This window comes from Zingiber officinale, chromosome 2B (genome assembly GCF_018446385.1).
Source record: "Zingiber officinale cultivar Zhangliang chromosome 2B, Zo_v1.1, whole genome shotgun sequence".
In the NCBI taxonomy this organism is placed as follows: domain Eukaryota; kingdom Viridiplantae; phylum Streptophyta; class Magnoliopsida; order Zingiberales; family Zingiberaceae; genus Zingiber; species Zingiber officinale.
Window position 1 is genome coordinate 97445199 of NC_055989.1, and position 12934 is coordinate 97458132.

General features: G+C 35.8%; 1 protein-coding gene across 2 annotated transcripts; it reads left to right on the forward strand.

The window, feature by feature from the left end:
- Positions 1-2854: 2854 nt before the first annotated feature.
- LOC122046462 (shaggy-related protein kinase gamma) lies at positions 2855-8757 on the forward strand. Of its 2 annotated transcripts, none has more exons than XM_042607175.1 (13): positions 2855-3086; positions 4605-4779; positions 4864-4974; positions 5229-5288; positions 5484-5756; positions 6920-6994; positions 7196-7252; positions 7335-7475; positions 7591-7641; positions 7870-7965; positions 8073-8156; positions 8240-8342; positions 8422-8757. In XM_042607175.1, exons 2-13 carry the CDS (start codon positions 4687-4689, stop codon positions 8502-8504), a joined length of 1227 nt encoding a protein of 408 aa, XP_042463109.1. In that variant the 5' UTR covers positions 2855-3086; positions 4605-4686; the 3' UTR covers positions 8505-8757. The 2 variants fall into 2 exon arrangements, with proteins under 2 accessions (XP_042463109.1, XP_042463110.1); XM_042607176.1 differs by having other exon boundaries at positions 2858-3086; positions 4882-4974.
- Positions 8758-12934: the final 4177 nt, after the last annotated feature.

Consider the following 12934-nt stretch of genomic DNA (forward strand, 5'->3'; position numbering starts at 1 on the left):
GACTTCTTTATCGTTTTAAGTATTTTGTTGTGTTTAAGTTGTGCCGGCATGCATTGTATCTTTTTAGTTTGTATGTGCTTTCCTTTTTTTTCCGCTGTATTTTTAGTACAATTATACTTTTTCCGCTATATTTTTAGTACAATCGTTTTAAGTATTTTCCTTTCTTGGACTCCATTTATACTAACTCCCTATTAGACTTCCAACTGCAAGTGTCTGGTCAAACATGACCCTCTTGTACTTCTAACTCCATATTATACTTTTAATTGTCAAGTGTCTTGTCAAATGTGACCCATTTGGACTTTACCCTTATCAACTCCTCATTGGGCTTTCAATGCCAAGTATTCCATCAGTCATAATCCAATTGAACTTCTCCACTATTAAGTATTCGATCAACCATGACTTACTTGACTTTTCATCCAACCATCAAAACGCAAACTAAGTTTGATCAACTTTGGCTCGATGTTAATTGCACCAACAATCTTTCCAATAATCTCCCCCTTTTACTTGACATCTCACTTTCAACCATCAAACATATTGATTAAACATTAAAACTCAACAATCTCTCCAATTCGAGCTTGGTTAACCTTGACGAGAGATTGATTGCATCAACATGTTTCTTGGCATGACATGAATTTAACCTTCGTGTGGTTGAAATTAGAATGTTGGTTGGCTAATGAATTTGAAATTAAAAAGTTGTAGCTTGGAGGTGTCGACTAATGTTGATAGCAGTTGACTGGTAAAACAATTGACTAGGCATTCGACTTATGTTGAAATGCGAATGAATATAATATTTTATTTGGCATTAGTTGACTAGTCAATTGACTAGTGTTTCATGAAAATATTAGTTGACTAATGCTAAGACATGAAACTATAAAAAGTCATTGAGTGGATAAAGCTACAATAATGTTCAAATTCTTAGTCATACATGGGTCGGCTAGAGGATCAAACATGGAGCAATCAACTAATAAACGGATTCTAAACTTGTGCATAGGTTTATAAAAGTTAGTTTCTTGGAGGTTTTGGGGGCAATTACTATGGTATTCTAGGGCCTTTGGCGAGCAATCCAAAACCACTCAAAGAGAAAGCTTAATTTCTATTTTTTTTCTTGTATTGCATTTGTATGGCTATAAGAATATATCATCTTAAGATTTCTTTATCTCCGGGAGGTATCCGAAGGTGATTCTAGGATTAATTTAATAACAGATCATAGGTCAGGAAATAAGATTTAGAAATTCTAAATCATGTTAAAAAATTATGGTATTATTGTACTTACATCTTGTATTTTTTTCTATTTATTTTCACCATGCAATTAATAAATTATAGAGATGGGCACGATTTAAAAACAAAAATAATATGCACCTATTCATTTCCCCTTCTAACCGTTTTAATAGTCTCAACATTCATCCCCTCCAATCTCACCAAACAATTCGACAAATATATGATGCACAATTTTTACGACCAATATAGTGGAAATAAATAAGAAATAAAACACATAACAAGATGGTAGATATAATGTTGTTTTAAAATTCTCTACATTAGTATGATATACCGCTAGAACCTTTCAGAACATCCAATGAAATCTTCAATTAGATATTTTCCTACTTGAGCCACCTCTTGATCTAGGCTCTTCACTAGATCAAAAAAATTCTTAAGATAGGTATCCTCTATCTAAGTACATCGCTAAGACCTTGCTCACTTCTTGTAATCCCCTGACAATTATAACAAAAGATATAATTCGCCATCCCAACAGTTTCACATGATTAATTTTACGACTATTTATGAATAGATAAATCAAGAAGTTGTAATTGACCACTATGGAGGAAAGTTGTTCTTTTGGCTTTGCCACTTATAATCCCCAAACAAGCTGCTATTGTTGTTAACGATATGATAGCATGATCAAACATACTCTCAAGATGATTTATAATAGATATAAATGAGTAAAATCCTCTTCCTCACCTTATAAATAAGAGTCTAGCTAATTCTAAAGAATGGTACCCAAATGAACTTCATAAACAAGGACAAGTTTTTTTTTTTTTTTGCTATTTTCTAAGTCACCTTATAAAGTGTTTTTGTGTAAGCCTTAGTGCCATAAAAACTACTAACAAAGCCTTAAAAGTATCCCAACGGTTCTATCCAAGCACTTGTATCGGCCACATGTTAAATTTTGATCAACAAATCTAAACAAAAGCAAGTATCTTTTGACTATGCTTAGGTTGACTATTCAACCGTTAATAAACCACCTTATAATGCATGAGGCAGCCTCCTAAAAATTAATCCTATCAATACAATTATCTCCTTGAAATAAACACGATATATAATATCGATCCTATACAGATCAATTTTGGATCAGGATGGGCAAAAAAAACACAAATTAATTAGTAATTGAATATATATTTCTTCTATTCATATCCTTTTATACCGATGCACGCAGAACCCTAAACAAATTCCAACAACTCTGACTAAAAATGTCTTGTACAATATCCCAACAATGTCCGGTCCGGATGAGGAAGGCGTTCGGTTCATCGAAGACGAAGATTCTCGGAAACACCGAGGCGGCCATGAAAAATAATTCCGTTGACAGAAGAGAAAAAGAAAAAGAAAAAAGAAAAAGAAAAAGAATTTAAAAAGAAAATTAGACGGAATTCAATAAACGAGTGCCGCCGCCACATTAATGATTCTGATAATAGGCGGGGAAGGGATGAACATTGCGGTAACCGCAGAGCGATTACAGACAGACATTAGGTGGGGGATGAACAACTTTGAATGGTCAGAATAGATTTGAACGGTCAAATAAAGGGTCATGTGGTTGGATTTCTTTTGACTGTCCTGTCCTCTACACCTTTCCCAACAGTAATTAAAAGGAGCACTAAACCAATAATTAAGCGGGGGACTCCACCAGAGAAGAGAAGGGAAGGGAAGGGAAGGGAACGGAGCCCCTTTGCCTTCGGTAGGCCGTCGACCGGCGAGACTGGGGGGACTGGGAAAGTGGTAGAGTGGAGATTCACAGGCAGAGCGGCCGTTGAGTGTGCTGTGCGTCCTTCTGCGTGCAAGATCGAGAGGCGATCCAGGGATCCATGGTCGATCTGGTGAGATCTCTTCACACCTCTCAAAACTGAAAATTTTATGGCATTTTTTAGGCGTGTTGCTTGTGTTTATTGATGGATTGTGGTTTCCTGACAAGATCGGCGTATGTGTTTCCCTGATTAAGCCACAATCTCTGTTTCTTTGAATATGGTATCTACTGTAATCGGTCGTTTAGTGTTTGTGTGGCTTGATCGTCGGATCTCCTAGTTTCTTTCTCTCTATTCACTTTTTTTTTTCTTCCAGCGCGTGTGAAGTTTTAGTTTTTGTGAGAATCTATGCATTCCTTGTGTAAACAAAGATTCTGGTTGGATCCTTCTAACAGTTTCAAAGCTTTTTTTTTTTTTGTTGTTATTCGTATGGAATAAATGCGAGAATTTGTGGTCCTTCGTCTTTTTGGAAGGGAAAAATATGCGATCTGTAGGACTTTTTTTTCCTGGGGGAAGGGGAGGGTTTAAAGGTAATTTTGATCTCTTCATTTTGAGGTTGAAGATCTTCAATGATCTTAAGACTTGCTGTAAATATGAAATCTTATATGCTTTCCTTTTTTTTTGCCTGGTAGATAGTCAATCAGACCTTTCAGGTAGTCCATCGTTTCTTCCACTGCTAGATCTGTATTCTGCAATCTGCACGGGCATTGTAAGAGTAAAGTTGCATGCAGATGCAATGATGCAGTAAAGCAGTTAAGCTTGTGATTTAGCACCAATGGGATTTATCTTTATACTAGTAACGAAATGAAGATGTGGTGTGTTGTCAATCATAAAACTTAAAGTTGTATGATGCAGTGACACAATTAAGCATGCAATGCAACCCTATTTCTGGAAATGCATTGAAAGATGGTGACTTTTTATTTTTTGGCCTTGACCACACAACATTAGATATGAAACTATTTCCTATTCCGATTATGATTTTTATGTTCAGGATTGTAATTTATTGTATAACCTGTGAGGGCTTCCTTCGAATGTTTTTATTTTTCTGATAACCATGCTAGATAATTAGACCATTCTCTGAACTCTTCAGAGTTGCATGAAAACGTGTTTTGCTGCTTCATAGTGACAAGATTTGTTAACAGAGAAGCTGTATTAGCTGAATATATTCCACTGAACAGAAAAGATAAAACTGGTGCATAGCATGTAGTGACAGTTACTCTATTCCGCATTATGCCTAGAGTTTCATGGTTTTTTCAAACCTTTGATTTGCTGCACTCTTCTTGAGAACTCCTATTAGATACTAGATGTCTAGAATTAATAGAAAAACTGGATCAAAGATTCAAAATTCTCAAAGTAGATCATTTCATCTACTTTCTTCAATTTTCTGTTTGTCATCCAGTTTTGGTATGAATATGTCATTAAAAGTTCTTGCAAGAAAGAAAGAATTTTTCATTTGAACCTTTTTTCTTTTCTTATGTTTTCTCATATTTGAATGATTTTATGTGACTAAGATTTTGCGTACAGTATTGTTGCATTAAAAAAAAAGTTTGTATCTCTATGTTGTACTAATATTTGCCTTTCATTTCTTAACAGGAATTCACTTTTATTTTAACCAACATAAAATGAATTGAAATGCGGAGGTCCTTGCATTTATTGTTTTAAGTACTTGAATTCAATGAATCTTGCATCTAAAGAAACAAGTGCCACGGCTGGTGCCATGGACAAGTTACCAGATGAGATGAAAGAAATGAAAATAAGGGATGATAAGGTAACATCAGTTATTAGTCTGATGACAGTTGTACCGTATGCTATGGCTGAGATGATAGATCAGATATTTACCATAATCACCTAGTTGGTTGGATTACTGCAGGAATCTGAAGCAACTGTGGTTGATGGGAATGTGACTGAAGCAGGTCATATAATTGTGACGACGATCGGAGGAAGAAACGGTGAGCCAAAACAGGTAGATCTTCTTTTCCAATGCATGAATGCCACAATTATCATATTTTCCCTTTTTTTTAAAAGAGATTAATGTTTTTGGGGTAGACAATGGAATATCAAGATACATCCTAATCAAATATTGTCATCAATTCAATGATCTTAATGAATTTATATTATAAACAATTAACATCAAATATCCTTGTTTCTTCATTCTTATTTTCCTGGGACATTGCAAACTCATGTTCATTCTCAATACATTTTCCAATTTGATGGCAGACAATAAGCTATATGGCTGAACGTGTTGTGGGACGTGGATCATTTGGTGTAGTTTTCCAGGTCAGCTGTGAGATAGTCAAATGGCTAAGCTCTGTATTCTACTTCATTGCTTTTATGCCCTCAGTTAGCCAATATAAAAGCACACTGATTGATATTTGATTGTCTATTCTACTTAATGCTACATTAGTTTTCATATTAATATTTCTATATGTTTTCAGAGATTACAATATCAAAGTCAAGTTTTATGTTTTATAGGCCAAATGCCTAGAGACTGGAGAAACAGTTGCCATTAAGAAGGTCCTACAAGACAAAAGATACAAGAACCGAGAATTGCAGACTATGCGCATTGTTGACCACCCAAATGTCATCTCTATGAAGCATTGTTTTTTCTCAGCTACTGAGAAAGATGACCTTTACTTGAACCTAGTACTGGAGTATGTTCCAGAGACAATTCATCGAGTTATCAAACACTACAACAAGATGAACCAACGAATGCCACTAATATATGTAAAGCTGTATATGTACCAGGTTAGTAGGAGCCAGTGTTTTAAATTTTATTTTGTCAATTTTTTCTTTGATCTTTCTAATGTTGATGTGTTTTTTACAAACTATATTCTGCTTTGGTAAATTCCTTTCAACAATTAGTTACATTACCAAATCCTTTTCAGGAAAATTTTGAGGAAAACAAATTATCCCCCATTGCCATTCCCCACCTTTGCATATAATTTTCAGGACATGACTATAATATGCAGCCCTGCTTCACTCTTAATCACGTGAAGGGGGTTATTTGTTTGTGCATAAATCTTATAGAGAATTCATGTGTGAATCTCAAGGTGTTTTCTTTTCAAAACCCCAAGGTGGTACCAAATCAGTATTCAGGCGCCACCAAATGACTATCAAGGTGCCAAATGGTTATCAAAGTGCCTAACAATTTAGTGTGCAGAATTTTGAACTTGTGTTCATAGCCTCTAAGTGCTACCAAATTATTATCTAGGTGCCATTAAAAGTTATCGAAGTGCAACCAAATGATATCAAGGTGTCACCAAATAGCAATGCTACTCAATCCTTATCTAAGTGCTATTAAATGATGTCATAGTGCCACCAAATAATTATCATGCTGCCACCAATTCAAAATACAAAATATTTTTGAATTTATGTTCACAGCCCATAGTTAGCACCTTGATAACCATTTGGTAATGACACCTAAATACTCATTTGGTAGCACTTGGAATTTTGAATAAAAAAAGATAAAAAGCAGCTTCAGTTCTTTGAGATTCTCACATGAATCTACTATTTGTGCAATAAATAACCCATCAGTCATGTAACTAAACGTCAATGATGCCTGCATAGTTGTCCTATCTTATTTTTCCAAACCTAGCAAATTGTGAAAATTAGGCAAGATTTTCCCTCTTCTTCCTGCCCCTCTCTTATACGTTCATTCCCTTGCACTCCATTTCCCCTACCAAAAGAGCAAACCCAAGTGAACATTGAAAATACTTTTGATTTTTGCATGATATCTATATAGTTGCAGCTTGCCGGTACAATTTTTAGAGCACTAGGTCAAAATCTCAAATCCTCCAGTCAAATAGTTGAATATATATCTATATCTATATCTGTATTATATATGCGCAAGTATCTTCAAAAGTTGTTGGGATGACACCACATCTAAAACTTTTTTATGAATATCATAGATCTGTAGAGCATTGGCCTATCTTCATGGGAGCATTGGAGTGTGCCATAGAGACATCAAGCCCCAGAATCTTTTGGTATATTTTTCTCTCTAATATTTTTTTATTTAGTGTATTTCTTATGTTGTCTACAGATTATTTGATGAATTGTATTTATTTTGCATTTCTGACATAAGTTTCTGAATGAACTACATTTGTGTTTTAAAGTTTATTTTCTTTTCCAACAACTACTTTTTGCATTTGATACAGACTTTTCTGATTTAGTTACTTTCTGAGTAGGTGAACCCTCATTCTCATCAATTGAAAATATGTGATTTTGGCAGCGCAAAAGTCTTGGTATGTTTTTCTTCTTAAATGTGAGATCAATGTCAATCAATTTAGTGTTATTAAATTATGACATGCTCTTTCTTTATTGCAGGTAAAAGGGGAATCAAATATTTCCTACATTTGTTCTCGATACTATAGAGCTCCCGAACTTATCTTCGGTGCCACCGAGTATACTACAGCAATAGACATTTGGTCTGCTGGTTGCGTTCTTGCTGAACTCATGCTAGGACAGGTACATCACCTTGGAAATTTTGTTCCTGTGGAATATCTATCGATTATTATGATTCTGCATTTGTTTGGGCCACATGAAATGCCAATAATTTTCATTTCTTTTTGTTTTTTGACAGCCTCTCTTTCCAGGAGAAAGTGGAGTCGATCAGCTTGTTGAGATTATAAAGGTAAATAATAACAATAATAGATAAAACTGCTAAGTACTTTTTATGACTTGGCTGCCACTAAAAGCTTTGCTTCTCGTCTTTCGATTTGCAATAATAAAAAAAGTAATAATAATACAAAACTGCTAATTGCTTAGTGTGGCATGACTACGAGATGTTTTGCCTCGTCTTTTAGAATTGCAATTAACCATTAGACTCTTAACCCATTTCGTCATGCATTTCCTATTTCAGGTCCTTGGTACTCCCACACGAGAAGAAATCAAATGCATGAACCCTAACTACACTGAACACAAATTCCCACAGATAAAGGCCCATCCATGGCATAAGGTTGTGCAAGTGTATTTTTCCTGATGGTCTATGCTTGTAATTTCTTATATGCAATTGACTTCCCATTTCATCTTCAAGGAGTTCTAATGTCACTCATTTTTTGCTAGATATTCCATAAGCAAATGCCACCTGAATCTGTAGATCTTGTCTCCAGGCTTTTACAGTACTCTCCAAACTTGAGATGCACTGCAGTAAGTATAGACAGATACTCAGATAACCTACGGCAATGCCATATCTAGCTTTGTTTCCTCATAAATGCATTTTTTTTTATCAGTTAGAAGCACTAATTCATCCATTCTTTAACGAGTTGCGAGATCCGAATACTCGCTTACCCAATGGCCGTTTTTTACCTCCACTCTTTAATTTCAAGCCTCACGGTAAGTCTTGAGGAATCAATTAGTTCTCCACAAGTTTTTATACTAATTGAAATCCTTTTTTTTGACTCGACTTCACCAGAGTTGAAGGGAGCACCAATGGAGATGGTAGCCAAATTGGTCCCCGAGCATGCAAGAAAGCAATGTCCCTTTCTGGGATTATAAGCTGCTTGAGAAAAGCTAGCTGCCTTTGCGAATTCTATCTTTGCCTGCGGCGCATATGAAATCTTCGCATCTGCTGAAACGAAGCAGATCCCACCTAACCCTGGTTTCTTCACATGATAACATCTAACACTGGTATGTCAAATGTTGGTTTTGTTTAGTGTTTGGTTGAGCTACGGACCAAATTGTAAGGACTTCAGTACGACTATTAGTTTATATTTGTTCTTGAAATGCTGTGGGAAAGCTTTTCTTTTTTGATCTTCGACTACAGTGGATATAAGTTTTTATTCCTTCAGCAGGGTCACAAAATATTACAACCACATCTCTTAATGTAATTATCTCAATTTGTTACGACCATGTAAAAAAAAAAACCACCTTCTGACTTCACTAATTGCAAAACATTACCGTAAAATTTCAAAAAACAGACCTAAACAAGAAATTAGAAAATTTTCACTGTCCAAATGCAAGCTAAGCTTGGTAGAAGGCTTACTAATGAGTTGGTGTGTGGATGGTATCATAGCTAAGTTTTAACACAGGCGTCAACACATTTTAATAAATATAATATAAAAAATTATATATATATATATATATAATTCATCTGTTGCGGTGAGAATCCTGCGGTACTGTGCGATGCAGTCCATGTCAGCCGCGTGAAACAAAAAAACCAAACCTCTACCGTGAGCCTTAGCAGAACGCACACCTCCTGCCACGAGCCCTAGCAGAAGCAACCACCTCTTGCCACGGGTCGTCTCCTCCTCTTCGGCGAGTCGTCTCCTCCTCTCCGTCGAGTCGTCGTCTCCAACCGCAAGCTCTCCCTGCCGCGAGCCACATTCCTCTCCAACCGCAAGCTCTCCTTGCCGCAAGCCCTCTCCTCTCCGTGAGCCGCAAACTCTCCCTCTCCGAAACCTACCACGAGCCACCTTCCTCTCCAGCCGCAAGCTCTCCCTGTCACGAGCCGTCTCCTCTTCGCGAGCCGCAAGCTCTCCCTCTCCGAAACCTGCCGCGAGCCACCTTCCTCTCCAGCCGCAAGCTCTCCCTACCGCGAGCCGTCTCCTCTTCGCGAGCCGCAAGCTCTCCCTCTCCGAAACCTGCCGCGAGCCATCTCCTCTCCGTGAGCCGTCTCCTCTCCAGAACCTACCTTCCTCTGATCGAGCCGTCTCCAGCCGCAATTCCATATTTAACTTAGCTGATTCAAGTAAACAAGTGATTAATTTAACTTATCCCAGACGAGCTGAATAGATGCAGACTGTGATACCAATTTGACTGTGATATTGCAAAATAGATGCTTCTACATCTCCAACATCTAACTTGAGATTCAAGTAATAGAAACCTGAATAGTGCTACATTTAACTTATAGTTGTATTCTTGACATTCAATTCCATATTTAACTTAGCTGATGTTCTGTTAGGACAAGATATATGTGTGCCCAACATCCAAAAATAGCAATTGGTTTATGCAGAACTTGTGGATACATTGATTAATTTTGTGTTAATTCATTTACTTTTAGTATTCCTTCTATAGGATGTTGTATTTTTTTTAATCTAAGTAATGAAAATTTGATTATTAGGTTGTTATTTCATAGTATCATCAAGTCATAGCAGCATCGACAATACGAGATTTCAAGCTGTAACATGTAGGGACTGCGGACAAAGAACAATGATTTGTGTTTCTAAATTAACCAAGAATCCTGGAAGAATGTGGGCAACATGGATGACAAAAGTGGGTGATGCCCGATACTAGTTCATATGGCAATATTGAAAGTGAACACAATGCTTCTCATGCACATAATCCTGGAATAATCCATTTACCGAAATTTATTTGGATATCAATAATGGTGAACCTGATTCTCTTAGCTGTAATACTGATTGTGTTGTTATTTCATCTTGTTAGTTAGTGTTAAGTAATGTTGGTTTTGTAATGTAATTGGTTAAATGTTTGTAATTATGGATGCAGATCATCAGTTTAAATTATGTGTTGTCAAAACTGGTATGGAAATCCAACAATTATATTGTTGTCTCTCTAATTAAGTTGCTTCAATTTTGTACTCATGGTCGACACTCAAAACCGGGGGCAAATCTTCTCGACCAGGAATTCTTGGTCCACCCCTGGACCACAAATGAGTACTAAAAATTGTGGGGACTTTGATTGAATATCAATATTCATAGATATTTATAATTTTAAATAAACTCAATCTCAGGCGTAAAAGGATTCATACAGCCGACCCCACCTAGTGGGAAAAGGCTTGGTTGTTGTTGTTGTAAATAAACTCAATCTCAATATTTTTTTTTTATCTCAATATATTCTTGTAGTTAGTTGGACTCGGAATAGTTGGGACTCCAATCTTGTTATTGTCAATGCCCTTTTCTTGATAGATTAAGAACAATCCATCTGAATGCACAATCAAGATTTAAAGATAGTGAACACATCGATCAGGAATTACAAACATTATCGTCTCTTCTAAGGATAAATCTTTACATTTTGAGGATAAATTCTGTAACTTGATAATTTATATGCCAGCTTCAAATCGGTCAGCTCAAAATAAAAAAAATGATAAACGCAACTTGATAAGCCGCTTCTGTAACTTTAAATCGATCAACAAAACAAATCTTTATTTACATTTTGAGGCTAAATTCTGTAACTTGATAAGGGCACAATCTTCAAAATTTTGCAAGTTGTTTGTCCAACCAATCAGGGCATCTGAATCGATCTAGTGATCGATCTCCAGATCCTGGATCGATCCAGCTCCTTTCTATTCGAACAGAAAGGAGCAGGATCGATCCAGTGATCGATCCAGACCCTAGATCGATCCAGTGATTGATCCAACTCCTTTCTGTTCGAACAGAAAGGAGCTGGATTTTTTCTTTTGTTTTTTTGGGCAATCAAGGTCATGATATGATCATTATTCCATAAATATAAAGCTCGTTCAGCAACTTGTCAGTCATGTTTGCTTTAGTTAGTTGATGTCTACTATAATGTGCAGATGCTAACAAGCAATTTTCAGAAGGGAAGGTGCATATAACAGAGAAGCAAAAGCCAACAAACACACTGCTAGAAACTAAATTGGACAGCAACCATGAACTTCATATTTACATCGTTTGCTGACATACAACACAATAGATACAAATTCCAACCATCCATCTGTAATAGGTCAATTGGGTCCAGAAACATATAAAATTTAAACCAGTATTTGGCATCAAAACACAATTCCTCGATTACAATATAATCAAACTAAAAAAATTATTGGCTAATTCTAGTTGACTGAAAGCTTCTCTGACACTGGAGCAAAGGGAATACACCAAATCGAAACCAAATCCAAGGCAAATCTTCTCTAACACTGGATTCACTGAAAGAAAACACATATCAAGTTAAATACAAACAACGAATAGAAATGTTTAACCTTAAACCGTAGGGAAAACATACCTTAGAAGGAGGGAGACCATTTTCATTTCCATAACAAAAGCTTGTGTTTCTCTAATCACTGTTGATACATATAGTAAATGCACTAAACCAAATAACAAATACCTCAATACAAGAAATGCACTAAACCAATGAAACATACAAACAAAGGAAATAGATATACCAACCATAGATAATTACAACATCCTAGCGCATATTATTAGAACCTGTAACAATAAAGATAATTTATTAATTTTATTTTCTCAATAAACAATAAATCACTATAATTTAACTAATTAAAACTTTGATAGTACCAGCTATAGATCCTAAATCCGGTTCATATGTGTCGTCAAGACTGATATGAGTATTATCTTCATTTGATCTGATAATTGACACATTGTTATATACAAAAGATAATAAGATAAATTTGTAATTGCAAGAAAAAATATAATAAAAATGAAAAATTGAATCGACACATACCCTTGTTACAAATTGGGGCAGTTACGCTTATCATGTGACACTCCTCGATGTCTGCATCCACGACAAAGCTTGGAATTTAATGTTGATTTTTTCCTTTGATGATTTTAATCTCTTCCCACATCCCTTAGTTCTTATTACAGAAGGATCAATAATATCAAGTGTCTCATCAATTGATTTCTTTTTTTACTTCTATCATTGCACGTTGTACTGATGGACATCTCTTTCATTTTGTTGTAGATACAATCGAATTGTTCATCTAAGAAGGTTGCTTCTCATTACTCATAGATGCATTATCAACTAATACTGATGCTTTATAGGATAGCCTTGAGTGCTTCGACATCAAATACCTTTCTAAATCTGCATCATCAATGACGTTTTGCTCCCCTAAAGCATATATTTCTCCAACTTTTGCATCTTGTGTCCATCGTTTTAGTATATACGTATCAGGCAAATGAAACACTTGGTTGATATAAAAAAAAGCTAACATATGTCTGCATGGAATGTCGTCAAATTCAAATTTCATACAACTACACGATATGTAATACCTTTGTTTGTCA